General features: G+C 36.4%; 1 protein-coding gene across 3 annotated transcripts in view; it reads left to right on the forward strand.

The window, feature by feature from the left end:
- The first annotated feature begins 2233 nt into the window (after window positions 1-2233).
- Window positions 2234-26547, forward strand: part of UXS1 (UDP-glucuronate decarboxylase 1) — a 47295-nt gene continuing 22981 nt past the window's right edge. For 2 of the 3 annotated variants that reach the window (XM_085320864.1, XM_085320865.1), the window contains exons 1-5: window positions 2234-2265; window positions 4721-4769; window positions 7196-7239; window positions 10554-10614; window positions 15377-15557. In XM_085320864.1, coding sequence (XP_085176990.1) covers window positions 2261-2265; window positions 4721-4769; window positions 7196-7239; window positions 10554-10614; window positions 15377-15557 — 340 coding nt within the window. In that variant the 5' untranslated portion in view covers window positions 2234-2260. Of the gene's footprint in view, window positions 2266-4720; window positions 4770-7195; window positions 7240-10553; window positions 10615-15376; window positions 15558-26547 lie in introns of those variants that run through there. The other variant, XM_085320867.1, reaches the window with a different exon arrangement.

A 26547-nucleotide genomic window follows, 5' to 3' on the forward strand; every position in this document is an offset into this window, starting at 1 on the left:
CAAAAATACTCAAGCTTTCAAGAAATTTAATAGAAGGTCTTTTACTTAGATATATTTAGCTATGGAACTGTGATACCAAGCATATTTTAGTGTTTTTGGAAGCATACAGGTGGTTTTCTGAGTTCCCCTTCCTTGCTGGGGATGCTGAATACATAAATAATGTTTTTTCTTTAGGAAGCCAGTTTCTTGTATGCAATGTAGTTGCACTGTCTTTGCTGTAACACAGTGGGCACAGCCTGGTGCAGCTGGTGACACTCCTGTTTTGTCAATTCCTGCTTCACCAGCTATGACCAGATGTTTCCTGTCACTGCATAAGCAATATGGTACCTTTTTGTGCAGGTTTCTATAGCACAGGAAAATAACCTGTTATCAGTATGTCTGACTAATGTATAACCTGGTAATTCTGTACCCATGGTTGTCACTTAAAAGGTTGTAAATCGCTATAAAAAGCAGGATTTTTTTTTGTTAACCTTTTCATAAATATAAAAATTATAAAATCCTAGTCAATCAGTAAATTCCTTTAACCTAGCGCTCAACACTGCCCCTTTTCCCCCACTGAGAATTACCTTCAGGGGTTCTAATAAATGTAAAATCCAGTGTCTTATATTAATTTAGATTTTATTGATCAGCTGTTCTTGATATAAAACTTCCCTTTGTATCCCTGAAAGACAACAGAGGTTTTCTGATACCATCATTGATCTGGTGCCCTCCTGCAGTTTGTTTGATATTCTGTCATGAATTCAAGTTACTCTTTGAATTATTCAGCAGTATTTGTAGTTAAAAGCAGTTTAGTTACTTTTCCATCCCCAAATGGATAGAACAGTAACTRCATTATTGCATTCTCACCTGCGTCCCCCACATTTCTCTTGCTTTGTTTATTCTGTTGCCAAGAACGTGCTTGTGACTGTTGCTGTTTTTTGCTTTCTTGTTTCACTGATAACTCATCATATACTTGATATCAATAAATAATAATCCTAAAAATACGTACACAGTACCTGAATCTAGGTAAAGTGAGATATTAATTTTTTGAACTGCTTAAATATCTGCTGCATGAGGGCTGAAAAGTGCTTATGAAAACTGAGATCACTTCAGAAGCTTTGTTCTGTATGTATGTTAATATGATAACTGCGTACAGACTGCTACTCTTCCTTAAGACCTGGTGGAATTTATATGCTTAGGTTGAGCCTTTTTTCTTTAAGAGCAGTTATAGAATGATCTGGAAATATTGTGGGTGCATTTTCTTTCTGTATTGTTTATTGTTGAAGAGTCCTTTACATAAACATTCTGTATTAAACTTACTCATTCYGAAGATTGGAAATTGTCAGCTCTCTAGCATAGCCTGCCTTATGACTTTGAGCCTTCTCATCCATTTGCTTTAGACTACATTCCATCTCCTAGTTAAAAGCAAAAGTAGTGTTCTGATAGTCTTAGTGTAATCTTTTAAATCCTGAATAGCTTCAAAAGTTTTTTTTGATAAAGAGTAGATTCAGCAGATAAGTCTTTTCAGAAACAGCTGATACTTGTTTGCTGTGCTGTTATAAACCACTTTATCTTCCTAAAAACTATTTTCTGTACAAAAATAAATGAGCTTTGTTTGTTTAATGAGGCATTTGGTTGTACTGCTTAGATCCTTTTTGAGTCTGCATCACAATATTAAGTGAGAGAGCTTGAAACTTTTAATGCAGGACTGTTGTGTCACCTCTTTGCATTTGTTCAGTTGCAGCAAGTAGTGGCCAGTCATTTTATGCTCGTCCTTCTGCAGTCTCCAGTTCTTGTCGTTCAAGTCTACACAACTTGTTTATTAGGGATATCAGAAAAAAAAAAGTCAAGAACTCTATTTTGGTTAATCTGTGTGCTGTGACAAATTATGATTGAGAATTCTTATGTTTTGTGTTATGCAATATAGTGTGGGAATAATGATCAGGTAAATGTATCCACTGACTTGTTTGCTCAGATAACCATTCCAAGTTACACCTGGAATTAAGTCCATTTTAACTGAATGATTCTATTTTCTTCCTTTTTTGATAGTATCATGCAATTTCATGGGAGGTCCTCCCATACTTTTAAACTGTGTTCTGATTACTTGGTTTATATGTACATAATGCATGCAATTTTTTTAGATAATTTGTGATGAACAAAATTGATACTATTTTATATTCCTTCTGATGATAATAGAAAAAATGACTTTCTGTATTATTATATGACACTAAAATGTTCTCTTTCTTCTTATTTCACAGCTGTATGGGGAAACTTTGTCAATATGAGGTATTGTATATTATTTTTGGTATTGAAAATCTTGAGCTGAAATACAGTTAACTGTTACCTTTCTCATCACTATGTGTCATCGTATACCAAGAAGGGAAAAAACAGGACAGCAGCTGATACTGTTGTTGGCACATGGACAGACCTGACCATTTCTCAGTGACAATATAGGCTTAACATTCAAGAGCAGCGGGTTCTCCACTCCTTACCATAATTACACTTCTATGCCTAGAAACCTGTGGTGTGCTTACAAGGTTTTTTGTTTCCATAGTTAGCTGGGAAAGAATCCAGTGATTTAACTGCTGAAAATTAAAAAATCTTGCAGTATGCTCCCCCAGAATTTTTGCCCTTAGAAATAGGAAGGCCTGACATACAAGCAACTTGTAAAGGTTTTAACAGTGTTGCTGCTCGCAGAACTGTTCATCGTCTTGGAAAATTCAGGGAAGAAGTGATTAAAATAGAAGGTGAGGAGAATATAGAGAGAGTCTGTTCCCTACAACAAAGTCTTTGCCCATAGAGGACAAACTATTCCAGCATGTTGTTTTGCTAGAAAAGAATTTAGTTGTTCTGCTGCCATGCTTAGTTGCACAGAGTAGGGGAAAACTGAAGCAAAGCGAGAAAATCAGTGAATTTTCTGGGCATTCTGATTCACCCAGGACAGTTTATCTTGGAATCTGTTCCTACCCTTAGCTGTCTACTTCATTCCTCTCAGTTTCCCACGCTTGCTGCAAAGAGTGATCAGCTGTTAACAAAACAGCTGTTGAACTGCTGCAGTTTACAGATGGAGATATCATTTGGATTACCATGGTATAGTGACCAGCAAACTATGGCAGTCCAGCAGCTGTTACATGAGCAGCTGAGCATTTCCAAAGGAAGGGCAAGAACCTCAGAGAGTGGTCTGAGTGGGGCAGGTGGTGATGGGCTCCAATATGTTGGTTCTCTGATAAGCTCTCCTTACTCAGAGATTTTAGCATTAGTTACATCTGCCTCGTTATTTGAGGAGTATGTTAAGAGGCTGTGGAGTGTGTGTTTTGTTTCTTTCTGTTAGGATCAAAAGGTTATTAAAATCTAAACTGTCTAGTGCTAGTGCTTAAACTCTAGGATTTATGAATAAATAATAGTAGGAACCATTTCTGAGAACACCTTTTAATAATTTKAAGGGTTTTCTAAGTAGCCTTTCCTCCTTGCTATATGATTAAGGAATATGTATTCCACAGATAATTTCCTGAAAGCTTTTTGAAGCTTTCAATTTTGGGGGGAAATGTGAAGAATTTACAAAAATTATGTAATACAGTTTCCTCATAATAAATTCATACTGTGTTAACTGGATTTTGTTTTTATTTGCTACTGTTATAATAAATGACAGTTGGTTATGAAAAGGTTGTCTGGGCCTGTGTGGCTCAGCGTAGGAGTTCACTGCACTCCTTACTGATGAGACAAAAYGAATCTCCTCAAGGAGCTTTTTGCCTCAGTAATGTAGACTGGATTAACTTTAGTAAGAGAGTTTCACAGAGGGATATGAAGGGAATCATTGCTGTAACTTCTAAGTGTGGTGGTATATGTATATACATATATCTATTTAACAAAGGGCCTTCTGTTTCTTTAGGTGTAATGACTTCTGGTCCCAAGTAAAGGAGCTCTGTTTTATTTGACAGAGCTGAATACCTATGAATCCTCTAGTATGCAGAAACTTACTACTATAAGGCTTGATAAAGAATTCTCCTTTCTGAGGGGGGTATAATTGGAGGAAAAAACAAAAAGAATTATGGAAACTTGAGGAAAATCCCATAGATGCARTAGTTAAAATCAAAAAATGCATACTCTACATTTGTAGAAGTTTACTCAGAGGATGGAAAATGCTAATTGCTTAAGATATTTTACACAATTGCGTGCTAAATAAGACCGAGCAGATTTGTGCAAGACTTTTTTCATAGGTCACCTTGACATCCTTCATTCTTCAGAGTATAGGCTTGGCTTCACTTCATAGGAGAAGTATTCATGTGAGAAGTCACTATTGCCCTTCAGATGGTCACTTAAGAAAAGCTTCAATATTTTTTGTTCTTGTTTTTATAAAAGTTCAAAATCAAAGCTAAACAGATTTGTACTTCTCTCTTTTAGATTGAAATTACAATTTGGCAATAAGGAAAAATATCTTATTAGCGTACTTGTAGCATACAATAGAAACAGACCCTCAAAAAGATATCTTAAACACTTTCATGGTAAAGTTACACTGAAAAATGTGGCTGCTAACCCTGTTCTTGGTGTGGTAATTAAACACTTTTCTACACTTAAGTGAGTTTTCTCTGTAAAATGAATGCTGTCTTGAGTGTTCCTACTTTCTCCTGTGAGCTTGGTTCAGTGTCTGCCAAACTGTGACGATTGTGTCATTGATTTCGGTGGAGACTGGTCATCCACTTTGATTTATTCTTGCTATTTTTTTTTCTTTTCTCTCTAACAGGTCTCTTCAAGACATTGGGGATCAGAAGGTGGAAAGTAAAATAGAGGAGGTTAGTTTGCCGGTTGTTGCAGTCTGTTGTTTTGAAATCTCCATTTCATATTGAAATAGATTATTTAACCCTTTTCATTACTGTTCATTTTACTAAAACTATACAAAGCATTAGATTCATGTCAATACTGTTTTTCACTATAGTGATGTTTCTGATATCGATCAGTGACTCTCCTCCTTCTATGTTTTTTCCTCTAAACCTTTCTTAGAAGCTGTAACTCTAGAGGTACTCTCTTGCTGCAGACTTTGTAGTAGTCATAGTCCTCCTGAGAGTTGACCTTTGTTACTGAATGTAGGAATTCTTACAATTCTTCATACAAATTATTTCCTCTGTTATCTTTCCAAAATGTTAAGTAGGCATCAGCTTCAGTAGAAATTTTAAACTCCCCAAACACGTTTTCCTTTTTATTAACTCTTGAACTAATATATTAGCTGTGTTTGTAGATTGGGGCTGGTTTGCACCACCAWTGCACAAGTGCTCGCAATTTCTAAAGTAGACATGGATATTGAACACACTGGTGGTTCTGAATTTCTATACCAGTTCCTATTTCTATTTCAACCTCTGTTTCTTATGAAATGTTACAAGTGTTCTGCAAATGGGACTTTCTCCAGGTGCTTACAGAATTCCAGTCTAACAACAAGGAAAGGAAGAATTTAAGATCTGTCTTTGAGATCAGGTCTTCATTCCTTGTGTGTGTATATGTGACCATATTCATTCTGAGATGTGTCTAGCCTACCTGGAGTTTGTATTCTAACAGGTTTGTATAGCAACCATTTCTCTGAGCACAGTCAGAAACCCACTGACAGCAATGGGAAGACTGTATTCTTAGTTCTTGTCTTTATGTTCCTTTTAATTCTGGTAAATAACTGCAATAGGCATTCTGAAAATTCTGCTTGTTTAAGAGTGGTGAAATGCTTCAAATTCGATGGATAACTGAGAGTTACTCTAAGATCTCTTGAGAGGTCAAGCTTTTTTGGATCTTGGGGTAGAGAGATAGTGTAGTGGTTATCATTTCTGCTTTACATGCTGAAGGTCCTGAGTTCAAGCCCCAGTGGAACCAGCACCAGGAAATCTTTGGGAGGTTGGACTAGATGATCTCCAGAGGTCCCTTCCAACCTTACTGATTCTGTGACCAGAAAAACAGAAAACAAATCTCATTACTGGGTCTCAAGATCCCTGGCTATTTCCTTGCTTGGTAATAAAAAGCAGAATGAGATATAGCGATGACCCAAGTGCAGCAGACACATTCAAGTGTGCTAAGCCTCAAGTATGCTTCAGTACAAATGAGTGAGAAAGAAAGAAACTACAATAATAGGATATAGAGCCTCAATATCACTGCCCCAAGTGATTCAAGTCCTTCCTTCTAAAGCTTTAGTTGTGCAGTATATTGAACAATCAGAACCAATAGGACTGTTTGAAGGACTACTTGCTGGTCCACAGAGATAGATCTTTAATGAACATAAATAACAATACTATATTTTCTCTTAACATAAATATGCAGCTTATTTCAGTTCATGAAGTTCTGAATTGTCTAGCTCTTACCAGTAGTATTTGTACAAAAGAGATGAATGGTGGTTGCTAGTTAGTAACATCYCAGGTGATACCTGCTGATAATTTTAAACTTATGTATGACTGACTTTTGGTGAACTTAACAAGAGCTTGGGAACTTGTTTCTGGTGCTAGAATTTTGGGTCCTGTGATAAAGAACTTGAAATTGATGCCAACTTCACTGGTTCTCTCTTCCAAAGCTACAAAAATGCAAATAGAAATATTGGTAGGTGAACTATTGTCTAGGAAATCTTTTAATAATAATTTCTAAAAGCCAAAATGTGTTTTATAACATAATTTGAGGGTATGTTTTAGTTTTTTAAAAATGTTTCTTTAAATTCTCATACCATGTTTTGAGAGAATTATAGCTGTTGCACTGGAACTAATGCCTCTTTCTGTGTATCCACTGAAGTATGTATGTAGGGTGTCCATTTAAGTAGCTGAGGTTTTACTGATTGTCTGTTTTGCTGTAGCTCGCTGTATAGGCTGTCTTGAACCACCTTGGGCAAGTCATTCATGCCTGCATTTTGATAGATAGAAATTATGTCCTTAGGTGTTCTTATTTGCGTTTTGAGCAACTGCATTAGCTTTGGAGGTGCTTTTTCTTCCCTGGTAAGCTAAGGGAATTCACACTGTAGCTGATTTGCTTTTGGTAAAATAGCTGATCTATTTTTTTTTTTTTTTTTAAAAAAAGTTAAAGGATTTTTTTTTGACCTAGAACATTGAAGGTGTAAGCTTGAGTGTCTTCAGTGAAGCTGTTCAGATGAAAAGTATGACAAAAAAGTATTTGCACAATTCTTGCTCTAAAGTAACTTTTATGGATATTCTGTGATGCAAATCTTGCTCTTCAAAGATTAAATATTATTCCTTTATTTTAGGCTGTTGCACCTCTAAGGGAGAAAATCAAAGATCTAGAGAAAAGGTAAGTCATCTACTAAGTTTGGAAACTGGTCAAAAAGCAGTTTCTGTTTTGTAGCAGACAGTCTTGTAGCTTTGGGATTGAGATGTTTGCATGTTTTGCATATGCCCTCGATACCTTTGAAAACTGGGGCCTTGAATGCCAAGATACATTAATGCATGTCTAAAACATTCAGACTGAATAGTCCCGTTGAAGTAACGGGGATCACTTGATTTTTGTGAAGTTCAAATACTGTGGAGGAATTAGCTGGGTTAAGTCCTGTTGGTGCACAGATTACCATCGTGTAATAAGTCCAGCATAGGTGTGTACTAAAATGTATTGGTTTCAGCCTCAAGAGACTGAAAGTAAAGTATTGTATTCCCCGTGTTTGTGGTCTGTTACCATGGTTCAGCTAATGCAGAGTGATATGATTGTGAATCTTAGTCTATACATGTGCTCTGCATGAGTACAAGTAACAGACTCTCAAAGTTTGTAAGGGAAGGTGATGATCTTGAATTAAACTAGATTATATGACTGAGAAAAGCAGACAAGCTTTTGAGTGAACAGCAAATCCTAAGTTAAACACAAATCTTAAATATGGAGAGCTTCTGCGCCATAGTTCCTTGAGCACTTTAAGTTGGCATAGTTGTTTAAAAAAAAAAAAAAAGGCGAGGCGAAAGGGGATACTGATTCCTCTGCTTGCATCTGCCCTGCAACATCCTTTTCTCACGTTTATACCAGCAGACCCATTTGTGTAGCTGATAGTATATTGATGAAGAAGTTAAGGCATTTCAGTCTTCCTTCATAAACWGGTCCTTCCCACCCCAGCCTGACTGCCTTGCAGCTATATCAGTTCTCCAGTTTCAGTTTTCACTTGGACCGATGTTTTCTATCACGAAGAAGGGGCTGGAATAGGAGTGGGAATYGGCAACTTATGACAAGGACGTGGCTACTTTTGACAGTGATGCTCGTTCATAGATAACACTGTTGATGTGCCAGACAAACAGCTAGTGGAGAGTGCTGTTTTGCAAAGGGCTGAATCTTGCCTTATCCAAGCAGTGCCTATAGGTGTGTGTGGTTACATATGGCATATTGGTAGTTAATGTGCTGTTCCTCTTAAGGGGGCAGAATCTCATTCCTATCAGCCAGAGGAAAGCTCAACTCTCACAGTTTTGAATTTTGTCTTGCCAATTTATCAGTGAGCAGTTGCCTTTCCAACTCTCCCTATACTCTTTTTTCTGTTCGAGTCCGTTTTGATTTTTTACAGTTGACCTGGAAGAGTCACTGACCTGACACACGCAGTTTATTTTAGGAAAAATACTGATACGTTTGCTTATCTCTTGATGCAAGCATGGACTTCATGGATTGAACTATGCAATTTATTGGTAACATTAAACAATGTTGTATCACCTCTATTGGTTACATGTCAATTATAATGGAGAAACTGTAGAGTTAATGACTTTGTGTTCAGGTGAAATTGTTGATGCCTTGTCTCTGTTCAGTTAACTTACTTAATCTTTACTGATAGCCCAGTAGTTCAAATACTTCTTTCTGCCAGTTACAGGGAACCTTTGTGTTAGGGTATCCTGATTGGCTTTTTTATTATCATTATTGTTACTGCATTTTTTTTCAAATGAGCATTAAGTTTTTAGGTTGGATCTGTTAATTTAAACTCTTCTCAGGAGATACCTAAATGCTCTTCTTGTTTTGAGTAGTGCACCATATATTAATGAGTTATTTCAAATGTCTGTAGCAAGTCCCTAGTAATGAAAGAAATACATTAGCTCATACAGAAGTAAAATATGGAATTATAATTTCTCAAAAGAGTGGGCATTACATATTGTTGTTGTTTTTTCCTAAACAGTGTAGTTGTTTACCTTTGGTAGTCTGATCATGTGCAAGATGTTTGGTGGTAGTGAATTTTAAATTTTATAACTGTGTAAAATGACAGTAAATACTCACAATAGTGTGAGTGATCCTCCTTTTAAAAAAAAAAAAAGAAACTTCTCTAATGGCTTTTTTTTTTTAACCTCATAAGCTGATAAAATCTGAAAGCAAGCCATACCCATGCTTTCAAGAAGGAGGAAAGAAAAGAATTCCTTATTTAACTCGAGCTAAAGTTGGAAGTTGGATCAAAGCGAGTATTAAGCCAAGATTAAGTTAGATTGTTGCCAACAGCTGAGCGTTCAGCTGGATCAGTTTTAGAATCCTGCCCATTCCCTCTAAGTTAACCTAAGTGTAAGAAAGGGGCAGGAATGGTTYGGAGTCCTTTTGGCAGTGGTTGGACTTCATGCTGGATTAATGTGCCCATATAAGTATGACATTAAAAACAGAGGAGATTGAATTTTATCTTGCATTTAGTCATTTGGCATTAATTCTTTTACTCTTCATAAACTTAAAATTTCAAGGTGTTTTAAAATCTGTTGCTATTAACAATCACCTGAGATGGAAATACTGTCAACTCTAAAATGCTGTTTACAAAAAAAAAAAAAAAAAAATCATGCTGTCCTCCCTCCCTCTGGAGGTGATTATTGCCATATACAGCAGGTGTGGTGGGGGGAGGGAGAAAAAGTGATATAATTTATGTGCATAAAAGCATTGAAGCTCCTGAGCATTAATTTGACTTAAGAGAGCAGCTAAGTTTCATTTGTCACTTCATTTTAGGATTTTTTGTTTCTGACTAAGCTCTCATAAACAAGAAGATGCAAAAAATTAAGGTGAAAGTAGTTTGAAGACCATCAAAACAATGATAGTCTAGTCACTTCTGAGAAGCAAGTTATGGTTAGCTCTCATACTGAACAAACTCTCTGGTAAGATGGTTGAACTAGCTTAAAAATAGTTTCTTCAACTTTCTGGTTTTAAACTTTACACTGGTGAAACTTCAAGGAGATTTGTTTGAAATCAGTGGTATAAGTTAACCCATTTTATTTGCTYTTCCAGCTCTTCTAAGAAAGTTGTTTGATCTTTAAAGCTTTTTTAAAAATTCTTCTATTGCTTAAGTTTTTTTCTCTTGTGRTACCATACCTAACAACATTACTTCTGTCTCAAAAGACAGAAGCCCAGTGATTTTTACTAGAAAATCTATTAGGCAAAATTTTTTAAAACTTTTTGTTATTATCGAGGGAGGTGCTTTGACTAAGCATAAACAGTTTCTTACACTGACCCAGATTCTTCTTTGAAAAAAAAAATGAAGTAAACCTGTCCTTAAAAGAACATTCAGAATTGGAGTAGTTTTTGACATTTCAAAGACAGATATATGAAAGAAAAAGCATTCTTAAGAAAAAGCAAAGTTGAAACTTAATGTGTTTTTTTCTTCTTTGTTTTGGAATATTCTGTAGTTTCACCCAGAAATATCCACCAGTGAAGTTTTTATCAGAAAAGGATCGCAAAAGAATATTGGTAAGTTGATATTTAATCAGGGCTTGTGCTTGGGAAGTAAAGAACTGTGTGGAGTGCAATTGGGGATAGAGAATTAAATAAAGGCATGGACAGGAATAAAGTAAACTACCATGGACCTTGTATGGGCTACCCTGGCTCAGGAGAGGTGATCCTCTTATTTTATGCTGTGTTGATGTGCTGAAAATACAGCATATAGGAATGGATTTGGGCTCTGGATTGGAGGTGTGACTCGCTGATTGAGCTACTGTTTTGCTTGTAATATCCTTAAATTGTATTGCCGAAGGTGTGTGTCTGTGCTTCCTGCTGAGCTAAACTTGCTGAGACTGGGAAGTTCTTTAGGCACATCTTGAAAGTGCAGAGCTTGTATGACTGATCTGGACAAAATCTAATCATGAGGCTGAAAAAGCAGCTRCCCTGCAGCAATGTTAAGGCGGAGCTGTAAGTCAGACTGAGGGAGTTTTCCTGCATCTGTCATCTTCTGTGCTGCTTCTGTGGGATTTTCAAGCACCGTGGACGTTTTAGGGTGGGAGAATACGGCAGGTTAGGTCAGAAGGACTGGTCTAGAGCGTTCTTAGACTTAGCTGTGATGCTATGACAGCTTTTAATTTGCATCTGCAAACACTTTTCAAGTTAGCTGAGTGCTCAGATTGTACTTGTTCTCTCTATCTTGGGGACAGTATTGTCCCCAGGCTTTCAAGTGGCTTCACTTTCCTCTACCTCTTAAGATGTGTAAACGTATAGTTTAAATTTCTACCTCTTCAGTAGACAGTGAAGGCTAGGGCAAATCCCTGCTAAAGTGCCTGTAGCTTTAACTTGTCTGGTGTTGTCTTTTGACTTGACACTTCACAATTTAGAAGAAAAACACTGTAAAGTTGCAGATAGCATACAATTTCCCTTTTATATTTCCACAGGCCAAGTGAATTGCAAATACAAGCAGATTTGTCTTCAGTGCTATATAAAAAATAAGTTATCAAATTTCACTAGTTTTGCAGTGTTATTCTATCATCATTTTTATGATGGTGTGAAGGATACAAACTTGTACACTGCTACACTGCTTCCTCCCTTGTTGAAATTGGAAGGTATGCAGAAAAGTTTGGGGTTTTTTTGTTTTTTTTTTTTTAAGAAAAAGCATAGACAGGCTTAGCTGAAAATTTCTAAATAGTGTGCTCACACATGCAAATGTAATAATATTACCTTAATGTCATGATTTCTATTTAAAAATTAGAAGTTATTTACAAGAAAAACATCAGTGCAAGCTGTCCATGAGTTATGGAGCTCTTAATACTAAAACTCTCCACTTAAAGATTTTGGATATTCCTAGCTATACCAGCAAAATATATTGTTTCAGCTTTAGTTGCAAGCAGTTGGAATGTTTCCTGCTGGCCTGGGGATGAACAACTTTGACATCTGCATAATTCAGAGAGGTGAAGTTACCAAAGTGAAAGTTGGCCAAAAGGATGTGTGAGTTGTATTATCATTTCTTGGTAACCAGTTCAGTGTGAACTCAGATTGGTCTTCAAAAGTTTCCAGCCCAAGTGGGCAGTTGCAGACTGTTATATCATCACAGTCATCATTATGTGGGGAAAAATGTTCTTTTGAGTAGTAGAAGATAGCATTTGGAGGGCTTGCATGACACTTGGAAATATGTCAGGAGTAAACATAGGAATCAGCAAGGCAAGTGAACTTTTGCAGATGATTTCCTTTGGGTTTTTTTTGCTGATGGTATGTGTTTTCCTGGAATCTGTTCTAATTTCTATTTTTCTCTGAGTGCAGTTTTTTGGTTTATTACAACCTGAAGGTGCCCACATCAATGACCTGAGCAGACAGCAGTTCTAATCATTACCTTTGCTTATAGCTCCTTTATTTGCAGATGTTTACCAGGAGGGGAGGTATTTCAGCTAAGACTAGATTCTCTGGCACATTCATCCGAAAGAGCTCAAGTCTGTTGAATTCCATGCTATGGAGCATGATTGCTCACTTCTCTGAAGTGACTAGGCAACTTTTTTTTTTTTTTTTTATGCAAGGTTATGTTGTAATTATGGATAATAGTTTTGACATAGGATTGGTCTGTTGTGTGTTTTCCCTGACTTGAATACACTAAACCGATGAAAGCATAAAATGAAAAATTAATATAATTTCTGTATAGGACACTAGATGTCTCCTATCTGCAGTCAAATTGTAGAAATGAACAAGTCTGGCAGATACAAAAATTCTCAAATGCCTCAGATAGAGGAAATTATTCAGTAATGTTTATGACTTTCAGTAGTTGCTGAAGTTACCAAGCGCTTTGACTCTGTTACATAATTAAATGTTTTGTATTAATGAGGGCTTTTAAAAGAATATCTGTCTAAGCTCCAAGTGCATCTGTCGAAGCTCCAAGTGCAGCTTTCCAATTCTGATATGGAAATGGTTTGTGTATTGTGTATGATTTTGGAGATTAATACGTCATTGTGATTTACAGAAAGTTGTATTTAGAAATAAAGTGTGTTAACCTTGCCTTTATGAGTGATTACAGGAAGGTTATATAGAAAGTTTCAGTGATAATCATCTTTCCCTTTTTAATGAAGCTTTGAGTAATGATTTTTTTTAAAAATTACGCAATTGTTTGCTTTTCCACGGGAAATTCAGCTCCTTTTCCAAGTAGTTCTTTTTCTAATACCTGTGAAAGTGAGGCATTAATAAAGCCAACATAGATTTTTATCATTAAAATATCAGTAAAGCAATTGGAAACTTTTTTCCCAAACAAAATTGGTTTGTGCTTTTTCTTAAATAGAACATAGACAAATGCTTCAAGCACTGCTGGGGAGTTGCTTTTTGGGGTGGGGTTTTTTGTTCTTTTTCTCCAAAAAATTGGAGGATTGAGGATCAAGACACTTTCAACATGTTTTATTATGCCAAAGACCTATTGGGTACATGCAGTTTGTCTTCTCTGGAAATAGAAATAGAAGCAGGGAATTTTATTGGCCCTCAGTTGAAGGAATAAATCGAAGTTATCTACTGGTAACTTCTGTCTTGGTCACCACAAAAAAGACCTTGAGAAAGGTTAACAAGGCTACAGTTCTCTTCGGAGTTGGGATGAACTTCTGGCAATCAATTTTCCATGCAGATTATTTTTTCCCTTTTGTAAGTGGTTGTACCTGGCAAAGGACTATCCTCCTTCAGTTAGTGCCCTTCTCCTTGCCCATTCTCAGCATTCTGTCAGGTACTTTGCTGTTCTTCCCTCCTGCCTATAGCAGGACAGTAGGAGCACTAAGACTATTACTTCCTTTTAAAGAGCACTTCCCGTAAGTGCTATTTCCTCTTCAGGTTTGTCAAGGAAGTAAATCATATATTGAATCTGCTACAATGAAGAACTGACAAATCCAAAAGAATGCTAAATAGCCCAAGTATTTTTTTTTTTAATTTACTAACACGCAGAACAAGAAGGGGAAGTATGACATGGATTTCTTTTTTATTTCAGAAGAAAGTAGATGTAGCTATCTACTTTTCCTTTTCAGATTACCACTTTAATAGATTTCCTAATGTGTTAATCTTCATTTTTTTTTTCAGTAGTGGGTTGAGGGAGTGGGCAGGATAGGCTTTGACAAGTCCGAAGTGAAAGGATTTCAGCCATCTGCATCATTCTACACACAGCATTTTGTCATCATGGCATACAATCCATTTGTTAGATTCTTTTTTGACAAATTCACCAAATCTGTTTGTTTGTTTCTGATTGAAAATGAAGAACGGAGATAATAGCTGAATCAGTTTTTCAAAATGTGGATTTGATAATGCAGTCACATAATAGCTGGTACCGCACCGGGCTTTAACAAGCTCATTCATTTTCTGAATACACATTTCTTTGTGTATTCTTGAAAACAGCTAATTAACTGCGRAGATGTGTCTTTTAGGATGTCACACAACTTGCAGTTCCACTGCTGTGTTGACTGTTCCAGTGCTGAGTTCAGTGATACTTCTTTTTTTTTCATTCTTAAAACTGAGCTGCAGAAAGGGAAAAAACAAAGAATTTACTCTGTTCTCTTGCATCTACTATGGAACAAGAGTATGAATCTTTAAATATTTGATTTCTACTTCTGTATAATAAAACATAAAGTTTTAAAACAGGCAGATATTGGGTGTTGGAGCTAATGGTGTCAGAGGCTGAAATTTAGGATGTGGGTTATGGATACAGTAAAACAGAGAAGAAATAGTTTTGGCTTTAGCAAATATTTAAAATGGGAGTTCTTCAAATACTTGCTTTTGTTTAAGAATACCATTCCTTCCTTCCTTCCATGGAGAATGAAAGAATTCATAGTGTTTACTTAAAACACTAAAGATACTTTCCATTAAAACCAGAGAAAGGCTGGATTTTATATCCTTGATATTATAGAGCTTATACAAAAATAACCTGACATTTTGTCGTCATCTTTCTGAGAAATAGGAATGGAAGAGAATCCTTTTTGAGTCTTTTTGTGCTTTGCTGTGACATAAACAGGCACAATCCAATTTGAAGGAAAAAAGGAAATAATGTAATTTTAAAAAACTTGTTGATGTGAATAATTAGTTGAAGCTCTAGGCTGACAGTGATGAAACATGTCAAACATCTCTCTTGAAATTTTAAATCCTCTAAAAATGGGTAAGAAATGCAAACATGGAAATGGAGTTGTTTCCCCTGGGGTAAGCAAAGATCTGAAAGCTACTGTTCTTCTGTCTTCATGTTTGTGGACTTTGTCTGGTGTTTCTGTAAAAAGAAAAAAAATTTATACCAACTGTCCTAATGCAGATAACTGGAGGAGCAGGGTTTGTGGGTTCTCATCTTACTGACAAACTAATGATGGATGGCCATGAGGTTACAGTTGTGGACAACTTCTTTACGGGCAGGAAAAGAAATGTGGAGCACTGGATTGGTCATGAGAACTTCGAACTGATAAATCATGATGTCGTTGAGCCCCTGTATATTGAAGGTGAGTAGTCTATGCTTTGCCTTCTAAGTATCTTTGTAAAGAAATCCAGTCTATGCACAGATGTGTGGATTGATCCATCCAGTGCTTGTATGCTTTGTTTATTATTAGCCTGACTTCTCACCATCATGAGGTGAAAAGTTCTGAGGGATTTTGTCTTTGAAACAATTCTTTCTTTGTGGTTAGTCAGATAGGAAGAAGGAAATATTAAAAACTTTGTAATGTGACAATGATTTTTGTGAGAAAACAGGTGAAGGTAGGTTGTCTGTCTGTCTCCATCCAATGTCTCGTGTCCCTGTGTGCACACTCATTATGCAGCCTAGATACATAACGGACTGAGAATCTTAATTCATGAGTGTAGTCGGACTAGCTTGCATACCTCCTGGAGCTCTGTGTAGTCAGCTGAGAGGAAAATAAGCTGTTTGAGAGGGCAGGTCAAATCACTTTTCTTAACAGGCTTATTTTTCTTCTATCAAAAACAATGCTCCTATTATAGGTACAGGCATTCTACAGCAGCCTGTAAAACAGGAATACAACAGTGTTGAATTCACAGAGTTTTCAGAAAAAGAAAGGTAAACCATCCTAATTGGAAAAAGTAGAAATAACTCAATGTATAATCTACCATAAACCTCCGAATATTATGCTGAATTGCAAGACAGCATTAGTAAAGATGTATTTACAAGATATATATGTATTTATAGACTTCTGAAATAAATAAACCTGTACTAGGTCAATGAAAATGTTATTCTAGTCTCACTAAAGTTGTGATGGTTTTGCCTCATTCCTTTAAAATTTTGCAGAAATGTTGTTGTTTCATTTTTGAAAGAAAAACTAAATCTCAGGCTGTATTTTTTTTCCTTCTTACTGTATTCTAATGGATTGAATTTTAGAGGAAAAAATCTCTATCARTTTTATCTCTTGTGGTATTGCTTGTGATGAATCTTGACAGTATCACTGAAACAGTTCTGCAGACATGCTCCTCGTCTGTTCTGGCAATGCATTGCTTCAGTTACTGTCTGTTACAAACTTCTGCTTCCACTGATGGTATAATGGGACTAGGATCTGAGTAATTGGCTTTCTGTTCACTGCAGGTGCTGTAGCTTATACCTCAGCCAGTTCTTTCCATCACCTTTCCTAATCTTTCCCCTGAAACACCTTCGTTCTAACTGATTGTATTTGGGGCTTGTTCAAGGAATTACCAGTTAATGCTAATGCTGCTGTCCAAATACTGGGCACTAATTAACAGGAATTCCAAGATGCTTATGCTAACTCCTATGCTATATGTAATTAAGATACCAATTCCACATTTTGTGCTGATTATGAATTACACTGTGAGATTCAGCGGGCAGTTTACTGAATTTCTTCTTGTCCTATGACAGTGTAAATTAAAGATGGTATGGTTAAATACTGAAATAAAATTAACTTTGATACTCTGATATGRGGGGGTGATAAAATTTTGTATAGGTTATAAAAACAGTGGTGAGTTTATAGACTAACATAGAAAAAAGGCTAGAAGGAYAGGCTTAAAGGGGGGAAAAAAAAGTGGAATGAGGATGGTCATTTTAACAGATTCACAAGTCGTATTCCCCCCTCCCCTTTTCACCTATGGATCATTACCTCTTCTCTTAGTCACAGTTAGTTCTAACTTCTAAAATCTTTTTAGTTGTAAATAGAACTTTGAGTAACTGGGGTCATGACAAAAAGAGGTTAAGAAAACAGTTTGTATCTGAAGAATTTATATTTATTTGCTGTCATATTTGAACAAGGTCATATCAGAGTGTTTAATGCTTAAATTTCAGAGACAGTAATGGATGGTTTATTTAGTAAGAAACCTCATTTCTAATCTAGACGGAAAAATGTATGCACTTTTGACATTGAAAGTGAATTTAGTCTCAAGATGCAGATCTTTCACTAAATCTCTTGATGCATTTTTTTTAGCTTCACAGTGATGCTGTGCACAGTCTGCCTTGTTTAAATCTTTCTTTGATTTATGCCATGAAGTGATAAACTACATTCTTGAATCTAGATCTGATTGGCCAGAAACAGTGGTAAATCACCTAAACACACACATTTCTGTTTCTTGATCCTGTGATAATTGTAGTGCTGAGTGACTTCCTCTTCCTCCAGTAGCATTTCCTTTAGTTTAGTGTTTGGGGAAGATGATGTCAGTAGAAAACTCACAAGAACACACAGCTTTCACTGAGGCTTTTTTCAAGAAGAAAAACAAGGTCTCTGATGTTTTTGAATGAAAGTAGCTTTGGGGAATCTTGGAAGGCAGCAAATAGTCAAAAATGTTGTCTGAAAAGAAAATTTGCACAACTTCTCAAAACTTTTGTATAAAGCTTGTTTTATTTTTACTTAAAAGCCCTGTTTTAACTTCTTAAGTTAAACTTCTAACTTCTTAACTTACTTCTTAAAGTACCTGGGATTTTTAAGGATACTTACATTTTAGCTTAACCTTCGTGTTGACTTCTTGTACACTACAAATGAGGAGTTTTGTTCTGGAAAGACAATTTTTTTTCCAAAGGGTGATCTGTAAAGAAAAGGATTTCTTAAGACTGTTTTCTGAATTACCTGGCAAAAGGTATGGAGCATCCATCTTTCTATTCTTATTTTCTACTCTCATTTTTTACCTTCTTTTAAGATTAGAAATCCAAAAAGATGTTTACTTGAGAAAGCTGTTGCTAGCATCCCTGTAAACTTTAGCATACAGACCCACAGATAGTACTCAGAAAACAGATGAGTATAAATGCCTGCACCTGTGTCACTGTGATCTACAGAYTCGATGGTAATAGAATTGCATTAAAAACCACCAAATGAAATTWTAGATTATGTAGAAAAGAAAATGTTTACATCTTTAGTTTGCATAGTCACTGAGGTGCTGTCTTTGTTAGTTTTGACCACGTGAGAGTTGACTGTGTGCCTGTGGGGATCTGTCCCTTTTTGTTCTATTTAATATTATTAGCTATTTCACTCAGCAGCCATGTCTGTGCTTCTATGCTAAAATGTCATTTTACTTGCATACTAAACTTATGCAAAATAAGGGGAAAAATATTGGCCAATTTCAAGATGAAGCCATAAGATGGCAGTCATACCACAAAATGGACTCTTAAAATCAATTAATACTTCTCAGTCTTAAGCTTGGTGGCTGCTTATCAACTACAACTAGGTACATGCACCTTTTTGTCCACAATAGCTACAACAGTTGAGTAACTCGGCCAGAAATTTTTGAGAAAGTAAGCGCTACCCATATGCTGCCACTTCTGCCTTTTCTTCTTGCTTCTTTAGCAATATTTGTAAGCCTTACAAACAGTCTTTTATAAGGTGATATATGCACATTCCCTTTACCTCTTGGTGTTTCTTGGATTGAAAGAGGTCCCCCACAGCTGGGCAATGGGCTAAACAGGGAAATGTGATTTTGAATGTACGCAACGTCTTATGATAAATGTTGTGACCACAAAGAAACTATTGAAATGAATGATGTGAAATACTTAGACCTTATAGTATTTTTAGAGTAGTAAACCTTTGTCAAAGACTGGAAGGACTCTGTAAACAAGCACTGCATTACAATTTTTTGAGTGAGAGTAGTGTTACAATAATAATAGAGTAGTTGAAATCAATTAGCAGTCCCTTAACATTTGGGAAGCGTTTCTCTCCTACTTGGAATCAAGGAATAATATGCAAAAATTTGCTTTTGCAGTCCCTTTGGCCGTATAGATATGTATATTACAGACACACTTAGTGTTTTGGGTTATTTGCTTGTTTATACTACCCTCTTCACAAATCTGAAACAAAAGCCGGCCTGAAGATGCTACAGGAGTTCCAGTGCTTTATCAACAGTGACTCAACTAAACTGATTTCATTCTGCTGATCACGAATGTGCAGTATGTTTTGAGTGCTTCATCGTTACGTCAAGCAAATGATAAAACTCAGAAAGACTCTTCCCTTTGAAAAGATGTTCACTATAGTCCTTAAGGATTATGTTTTTAATCATAAGTTTCATTTAGAGATTTTTTCTTTCTCTAGGTATATCATGCTAGCCACTTTGGTTTTGAACCATAGGAGCACAGTTGCAGAGTAGAAATTTTGTTGATGGCTTCCAGTGTTTCACTGTTTAACACAGAGCTTTCAGTAAAATATCAGTAAGACATTGCTAAAATTGCTGTCTCTGTCAGCTGAGTGGAAATTAGCCCATTACATTTTGCTGAGGGTAATGAATAATTTCATTCAGACATTCAAAGATAGGCTTTAAAACACATGTGAATGCACTGCCTATATTACATAATATGAATCAAGTGAGAAGAACAATTTTCATATGTGGTAAGGAGGAGCTACTTTATCGCTTGTTTTCTGAGAAGTTTTATAAGAATTGGTAAGAAAATTAGTTATAGAAAGCTGATCTGTACTGTTCTTTATTTCTTGATCCCAGCAGTCCAGTTTCTTGCAAGGTAGTTCTTAAATGTCAGCTCTATTTTCAGTAACTTTTTCGACTACAAAGGTGATTTAGGTTTTATATTGGGCTCTTACAACTTTCAATTAAGAGGTTTCCAGATGATGAGATAAGAATACATTTTGCGGGCTGAGAAGTGTTAAAAGTGAGCACGTGACATGCATTATGGTAAGGAGATTGGATTTAGAGTTTTCAGACTGTACGGTGTTATTAACATGCACATATGTGTATGAAATAAAATTATTTACAAAACTGTAATAGGTCATTCACTTGGCTGTGACTATCAGTGCTTTTATTCTTAAGGACTTTGCTGATTTATGGGTCTGAGTTGATTCTTCTCAAATACAGCTTTTAACTTGTTATGTGGGTACCTTCATATACATTTTTGGACAGTGGGGTTTTCTTTTTTGTTTGTTTTTCATCTCCTGACGTGACGTTGTCATTTTCACAGTGTAATCTGTGGCTTGGGTATTAATGCCAGCTTCTATCTCTGCTTTTTGAAATGAATTTATTTTATTGCTTTTTTTAGCATAAGCTGTAACTTGCAAAATTTACAGGTTTTTTTGAGAAATGATCACTTCTGAGTGGCAACTTAATGTTTTCCCACAGTAGATGTTATACAGATTCTCAATTCTAATCTGTAAATAGCTGAATAAACACAAATGAAAACATAAAAACTTGAGCTGTGTTTCAGTTTGGCTAAAGACTTTGGTTAGAGTAAGTGCAGCTTCTGTGTGAGAAATATACTTATGCTTTGTTGCGGTCCTGTTCAGCTGACACACTTGGAGCTGAGTCATTTTCATCTGCAACGTCTGGCTCTGCTTGAAAAAAATCTTTTTTGCAAGTCTTAAACTTGCCTTTAGATTTTTTTTTTTTTTTTTTTTTGGTGCCAAAAAGTAACTTGCCTTTAGGTTTTTGGTGTCAGGCTAACTAGAACATAGTAAATGTATTTGCTCAAATTTAAAACTTTCTTAGATAACGTTTCTTTATTTTATGACTAATCCTGCTTTCCCTGCTTGGTAAGCTGCTTCTTGTCATGTTCACAGTCACTTACAGGATCTTGCCTCCAGTATGAGTCAAAATTCTACAAGTTTGTGTTCTTGTTCTCCTGTTATGGTCCCTATTTATACACTTAAGGCTTTGCACGTCCCTGAGCACAGTCTATTTTCAATTTCCACTGTGGCTTAATTGCAAAGCAAGCTCAAAGCTTAGCAGGCACAATTAAGAGTTGTGAAATCTTTTTTYCTCTTCATAAAAAAGGAAGATGATTTGGAGGCCAACTGCCAGATATATTTGCATTGCATCCTCGTGTAGATGCTCCTCCCAGATGCCCCAAACTGTTAATCCTCTGAAAAACAGTAGCTAGCTAGCTTTCCACAATTCTGGCTTGAGTAGAATTTAAGTTGCCTGCTGGCTTAAACAGCTTCCTATTTTGTCTGTGCTAAAGGATAGGAGGTTGTCAGCCAGGCTAGGTATGTGGCTTTTTTTTGTCTGGGAAGTTTGGCTTACCCGATGAAATTCTGAGGGAAAAGTAGAGAGGGTTTGTCTGACTTCTCTGCACTGTGTGTTCTTCAGACTTGGCAGAAAGGAAAGTAGAACTAGAAATGATTGCACTTGTCTCGAGATCCTGAGCTTGATAGCACCATTGAGTAGAAGCTTGCCTTTCCACCTTCTTGAAAGGTCCAGTGCTCTTTAAATGTTATGGAAAACAAGCAATGTTTTGAGCTGGTCTAAAGCTAGATACTCTAAAGATTTCTTTCTGGGCAAGGGAGAAAGGTCCTGGAGTTGGCTGGCTCCCTGCCAGTTTGCTCTAACAGATGGACATGTGCCCCTTGGCAAGTGCTCCATCTTCCTTCCATATGCCAGTTCTGCTTTTGCTGAAGATTTTTTGTAGGGAAGAGGTCTATTTTTGCCATTGTGTGTAGAGGAGGAAGCATGTTGAGGCAGACTGTGGAGATGTCCATATCGTGGGCAAGTAAAGCCCTTTTTTTCTCTTTCATTTTTCCTCCCAGCATCTGTGCTCTAAAGCAATTGAGAGCTGGGAAACAAAGGGAGGAAGGAGAACTAGAAGGAGAGTGCTTTCTCTTTTTTGTTATGATGTTTTAAACTTACCTTTGCATCAAAAATGAAATTTGAAAATGATAAGGAATCTTCGGATATTTTTTTTCAGGTTTGCACTTGTTTCTTGATAGTAATTATATGTCYATTTGGATAATAACAGACTTAACTATATATTCATGAGATAAGATAGATTTTGGCCCAGTTCATCTGAATTGCCATGTGCCATTATAGGAACTGTTCCTATAGTACCTGCTTGTGTCAGAAAATTACAGCAGGTCTTGAGGAAGGGGCGAGGGGAGGCAGAGAAGTATTTGCTGCTGCTTTGACAGAATAGGTTCAGGCAGTAAGTTATCTGACAGACATAAGTGCTTTTGAAATGACACTCTATCTCTGCAAAAGCTCCGCCAAAGCCTATCAAAAAGCTGTTTCAGAAAGGGCTGAGAGGGAGCAGGTAGAGACAGCCAGCCAAAGACTAAGATCAGAGTTCACCTCTGGGGTGGCCGCAGGTGGCTTTAGCTGTCACTATTTCATTCCTTTGAGCTACCTTTCTTGAAGTGCACATTCTGCCCATAAGCAGCAGTAAATGCCTCCCCCAAGCATTTCTTCGGTCAACTTTCAATCTACCTGTATTGTTTGGTATCATGACAGCACTGTGCTGTGGTGCAGGGATGCTTTCATGCAAAGACATAYCCTGAAATTTTCGTAAGTTTCATGTATATTCATGGTATACTTCATGAGGCAGACAGAATGCTAATGCAACCGAGTTTGTTTTAGGAGTGTAGGCAGTCTTTGAATTAAGGCTGATCTGGGAGCTGGCTTCCTGCAGCATTTGTAGTCTCAGATCATCTTTGGATATTGTTCTAGTTAGTCAAGTTAATACAGATTGCATACTGTGAAAAGCTCTCTGATACTGCACTGGATTTGGTACTGCATTGAAAAGCTTAATTTATGTTGATATGATTTCATGGAGCAGACTGCTCTGCTACTTGCTATCAAATTTCTCTGCACTTTTTGCTTGAGAACAGGTCTTCACCAGAGCGAAATATCTGTTTAAATTTCATCGCTCTAGCTCTCTGGGCTGTTTAAAAATCTTCTAGGCCACCAGTCCTCTATGCTRTTGAGGTTAAATGCTGAAGACCAAAGAAACCATCGCAAGATGTAAGAACTGGATGTGTTTTGTGGCACCTACTTGGGAATACAAACTATCAAATGTCATTACTTTGTCAAGATAGTAAGACTTAAAGGTGATGGAGTCATGCAGATCATCTTAAAGCTGATTGTGTGTTTATGCTGACAGTTAATTGTTCTACTGCATGAAATTTGACTTGAAATAATTTTTATGTATGTTGGTCACTGTTGACATTTTGATTTTAAGTAGTGAATAAAATTTAAACCTGAAAATATAAACCTTGCCTGGCTCTTTTGTATTATGGAAACATTCATTGTTCTGTAGGATTTCTTCTATTGTGTTGGGACAATTTTTCCCTCTTCTTTAATATTTAGAGTGGTTAGTAGAGATTTACTGTTGTAGCTTTGATGCTGCAGTTGGACCTGCGGACACTTTCTGCTCATGTGGAAATGAGAGAGAATCCCAATTTGGACTGGTCTTCACACTCCACCAGTGTGGAAACAGGGGAAACAAATGTGGGTCAACTTGTTATTGTGTAAAAAATTGTTGCTGAAGGTCACCATCACATGTTTATCTGCAAAGGGCTTTCAGTATTGGGAAGCAGAAAAAGATGGGGTGAGGCAGAAAACATGAATGAAGAATCAGGTAAAAGTAAAGGAGATAAAAGGAGGACAGTTTCAGTTACTTAACTGTGCAGTGATAGTCTTGTAGGTATCATGGGGGGCATGAAATTAAGGTGGATAACTCAGTGTCACAAATAATATGGAGATAAAGGGTAGGGTGAAGTTTAACTGGTCTGTTGAACTTAACATGCCTCCTACAGATGAGCCACTGCAGTCACAGGTACTGTGAGCATACCCAGTGGATTTTAAAATATCAGTCAATTCAGAGAAATGTGAAGATATGTGCAAATATCTTGGATTTGGTGTAAAGATTTGGAGAGAAGGTAGATTAAATACTGCACCTTGCCAACTTTGCCATTTTTTAAAAAAAAATTGCTAGAGAACATTTATCTTAAAGAGGATATGATGTTTTGATATGAAAGATATGCTTGTGTTTTGGATGCTTTAATCTACTTTAAAATTTTTGATTGCTTAAAGAATTACTGAAAAGTAGTAAATACATCCTACGTGGATAAAACAAGCTGCTTCTATACACTGTCAAACTAACCATTCTGTCTTTTGATGTTGGAGAGAGATAAGGATGTGTGCTTGCTTTGTTAAACGAAACTGGAAAATCAGGGAATAGGTGAAGACTTTAACAGAAAACATGTATTACTCTAACATTTCAGTGTTGTCTCAGCTAKTTGAGAGCAGGTGGAAACTTGATATTTGATTATTTTTCCTGTTGTAGCTTATATGTAGCTTATATGCAGCACTGTTTAAGCAAGTGTAATTAGATTTAAATAGGAAAAAGAGAAGTTTGCGAAGATTTTGGCTTTTGTATTTAACAGTCAAGGGTGCTTCTATCACATTTTGGGCAGAGTGCTTATTGTAAAAATGGAGAGCAGAGTTCATTATTTCACGGATATTGTGAAAGTTGAACCCAGTAGAGGGCTCCTGGTAATCAGTTCGCTGTCCAAGGTTAGCATTATATTTTGTATTGTTATCATTTCCTATTACTTGTTAATTATAAAACACCTGGGAAGATACTTAAAAATATATAGTGTTTTGAGTGTATCACCAAACAAGTAATGTTCTGTTATAGGGCAAGACAACTTTTTACCATGCCTTCTGCAGCAATGTCTTCTGTCAGAATAGCAGCTGGCTTTGATTTTTTCCAAGTTCCTTGGGATTTCAGTGCCAGCTGTTCTTAAAAAAGCAAACTTTCCTTTTGCAGCACAAAGAAAGAATGTTTTTTTCTCTTTTTTCCATCCTTTCACCTTGTTTTTAGTTCTGATACAACATTTTAATTACTTCTCTTGGATGACCTTGGTAGAAGATTTGTTCTTTTTTTTTCTTAAGCATAGCTTGCTATGTCTCAACTGATTGTGTTATGTTTAACTTTTTTTGGACATTCTTATCCATGTTCTCTCTTTTTTAAGTTGTATTGACTAACGGTGGTGATTGATGTTACATAGAAGACAAGAAAGATGCGTTTCTAGGAGTCGTATGAAAGGCTTGTGGGTTGAGGTTTGTTAAAACTCTGACGCTGCTTGTAAGAATGTGTCCAGTTTTTATTGATTTCTATTAGAGTTTTTTTTTTTTTTAAAAAGAAGCTTTTGAGGTAGTAGCTCAAATTCTTGTGTTCTTGTCTCATGCAGCGAAATTAGCAACTCTGTTATGCTGAAGCTGGTTAGGCTTAGATTAGGATTTGCCTATGACTTTGATTGTTACTGGTATTAATCAACTAGTATCTCAGGATTCTTTCAGGCTTTGTGTTTAAGACTTGATTGTGGTGTGCTGCACAGCTCACTGAGGGTTTTTTAAGTTCCTTGAATTTACTGGGGCAGACTATTTTCTCTGGAGTTCTGAAATGAAGATACCAACTTGCCTGACTATTACAAAACCGAAGTTGAGTAAAGTCCTACATGCTTGTTTCTTTGTATCAGGTTCTATTTGGGAAATCTATACCTGTCTTCCTTGATAGAAATGTCTCCCATACCTTTTTCTGAAAATAGTGTTTTATGAAAATGTGAGTAAACAGATAAAAATAAATAAGCTTGCTCAACTGTTGAATCAACAGAGAACAAAGCAGGATTCGTATAGCTTAAGATAACAGCAAACAAAAGTAGAAAAAGGGAGAGAAAGATGTCATGTGCCTGTCCTTTGAACTTAAAATCTAATACAGCCTTGACTGTCTCTTCTCTCTGCTCTCTTGTACTAGGAATGATTGTTAAATTAAGAATGCTAGTTTCTGATTGTCTATACTCCTGATACATGGTGTATCCATGGAGCTTTGCTACACCAGGCTCTATTTTGCTGTTACGTGAAATATATGTTTCCTGTGGATGTTTTGAATCTTTGGGTGCGCCAACACTGATCACAAAAGTGCAGCAAGGTAAACTAGTTAAGAATGGAGGCCTTGCGCTACCTAGGCTGGTTAGCGTACTTTAAGTTAGCTTAGGCATCAGTATACCTTCACTAATTGTAGGGTGCTGTCTAGTGTGTTCATGAAATACATTTCATAACTCAGAGGGGGTAAAATCTTTGTATTGAGGATTGCATTTTTTAAAGCTGAAATGCTGAATAATCCAAAGTACAATATAGAACACCAGTGGAACAAGGACAAAAGTTAAATCCCRTATCTAGGCATGTCCTCAAGACATAACTATTAAAATAAAAATATGATACCAGTGCCATTAGTACTTCACTGGTAAGTGGCTTACAAATAAAAATACAGTATTTATTTTC

The sequence above is a fragment of the Rhea americana genome, unplaced genomic scaffold, assembly GCF_003343005.1.
Source record: "Rhea americana isolate MKP2758 unplaced genomic scaffold, rheAme1 scaffold_66, whole genome shotgun sequence".
Lineage (NCBI taxonomy): Eukaryota > Metazoa > Chordata > Aves > Rheiformes > Rheidae > Rhea > Rhea americana.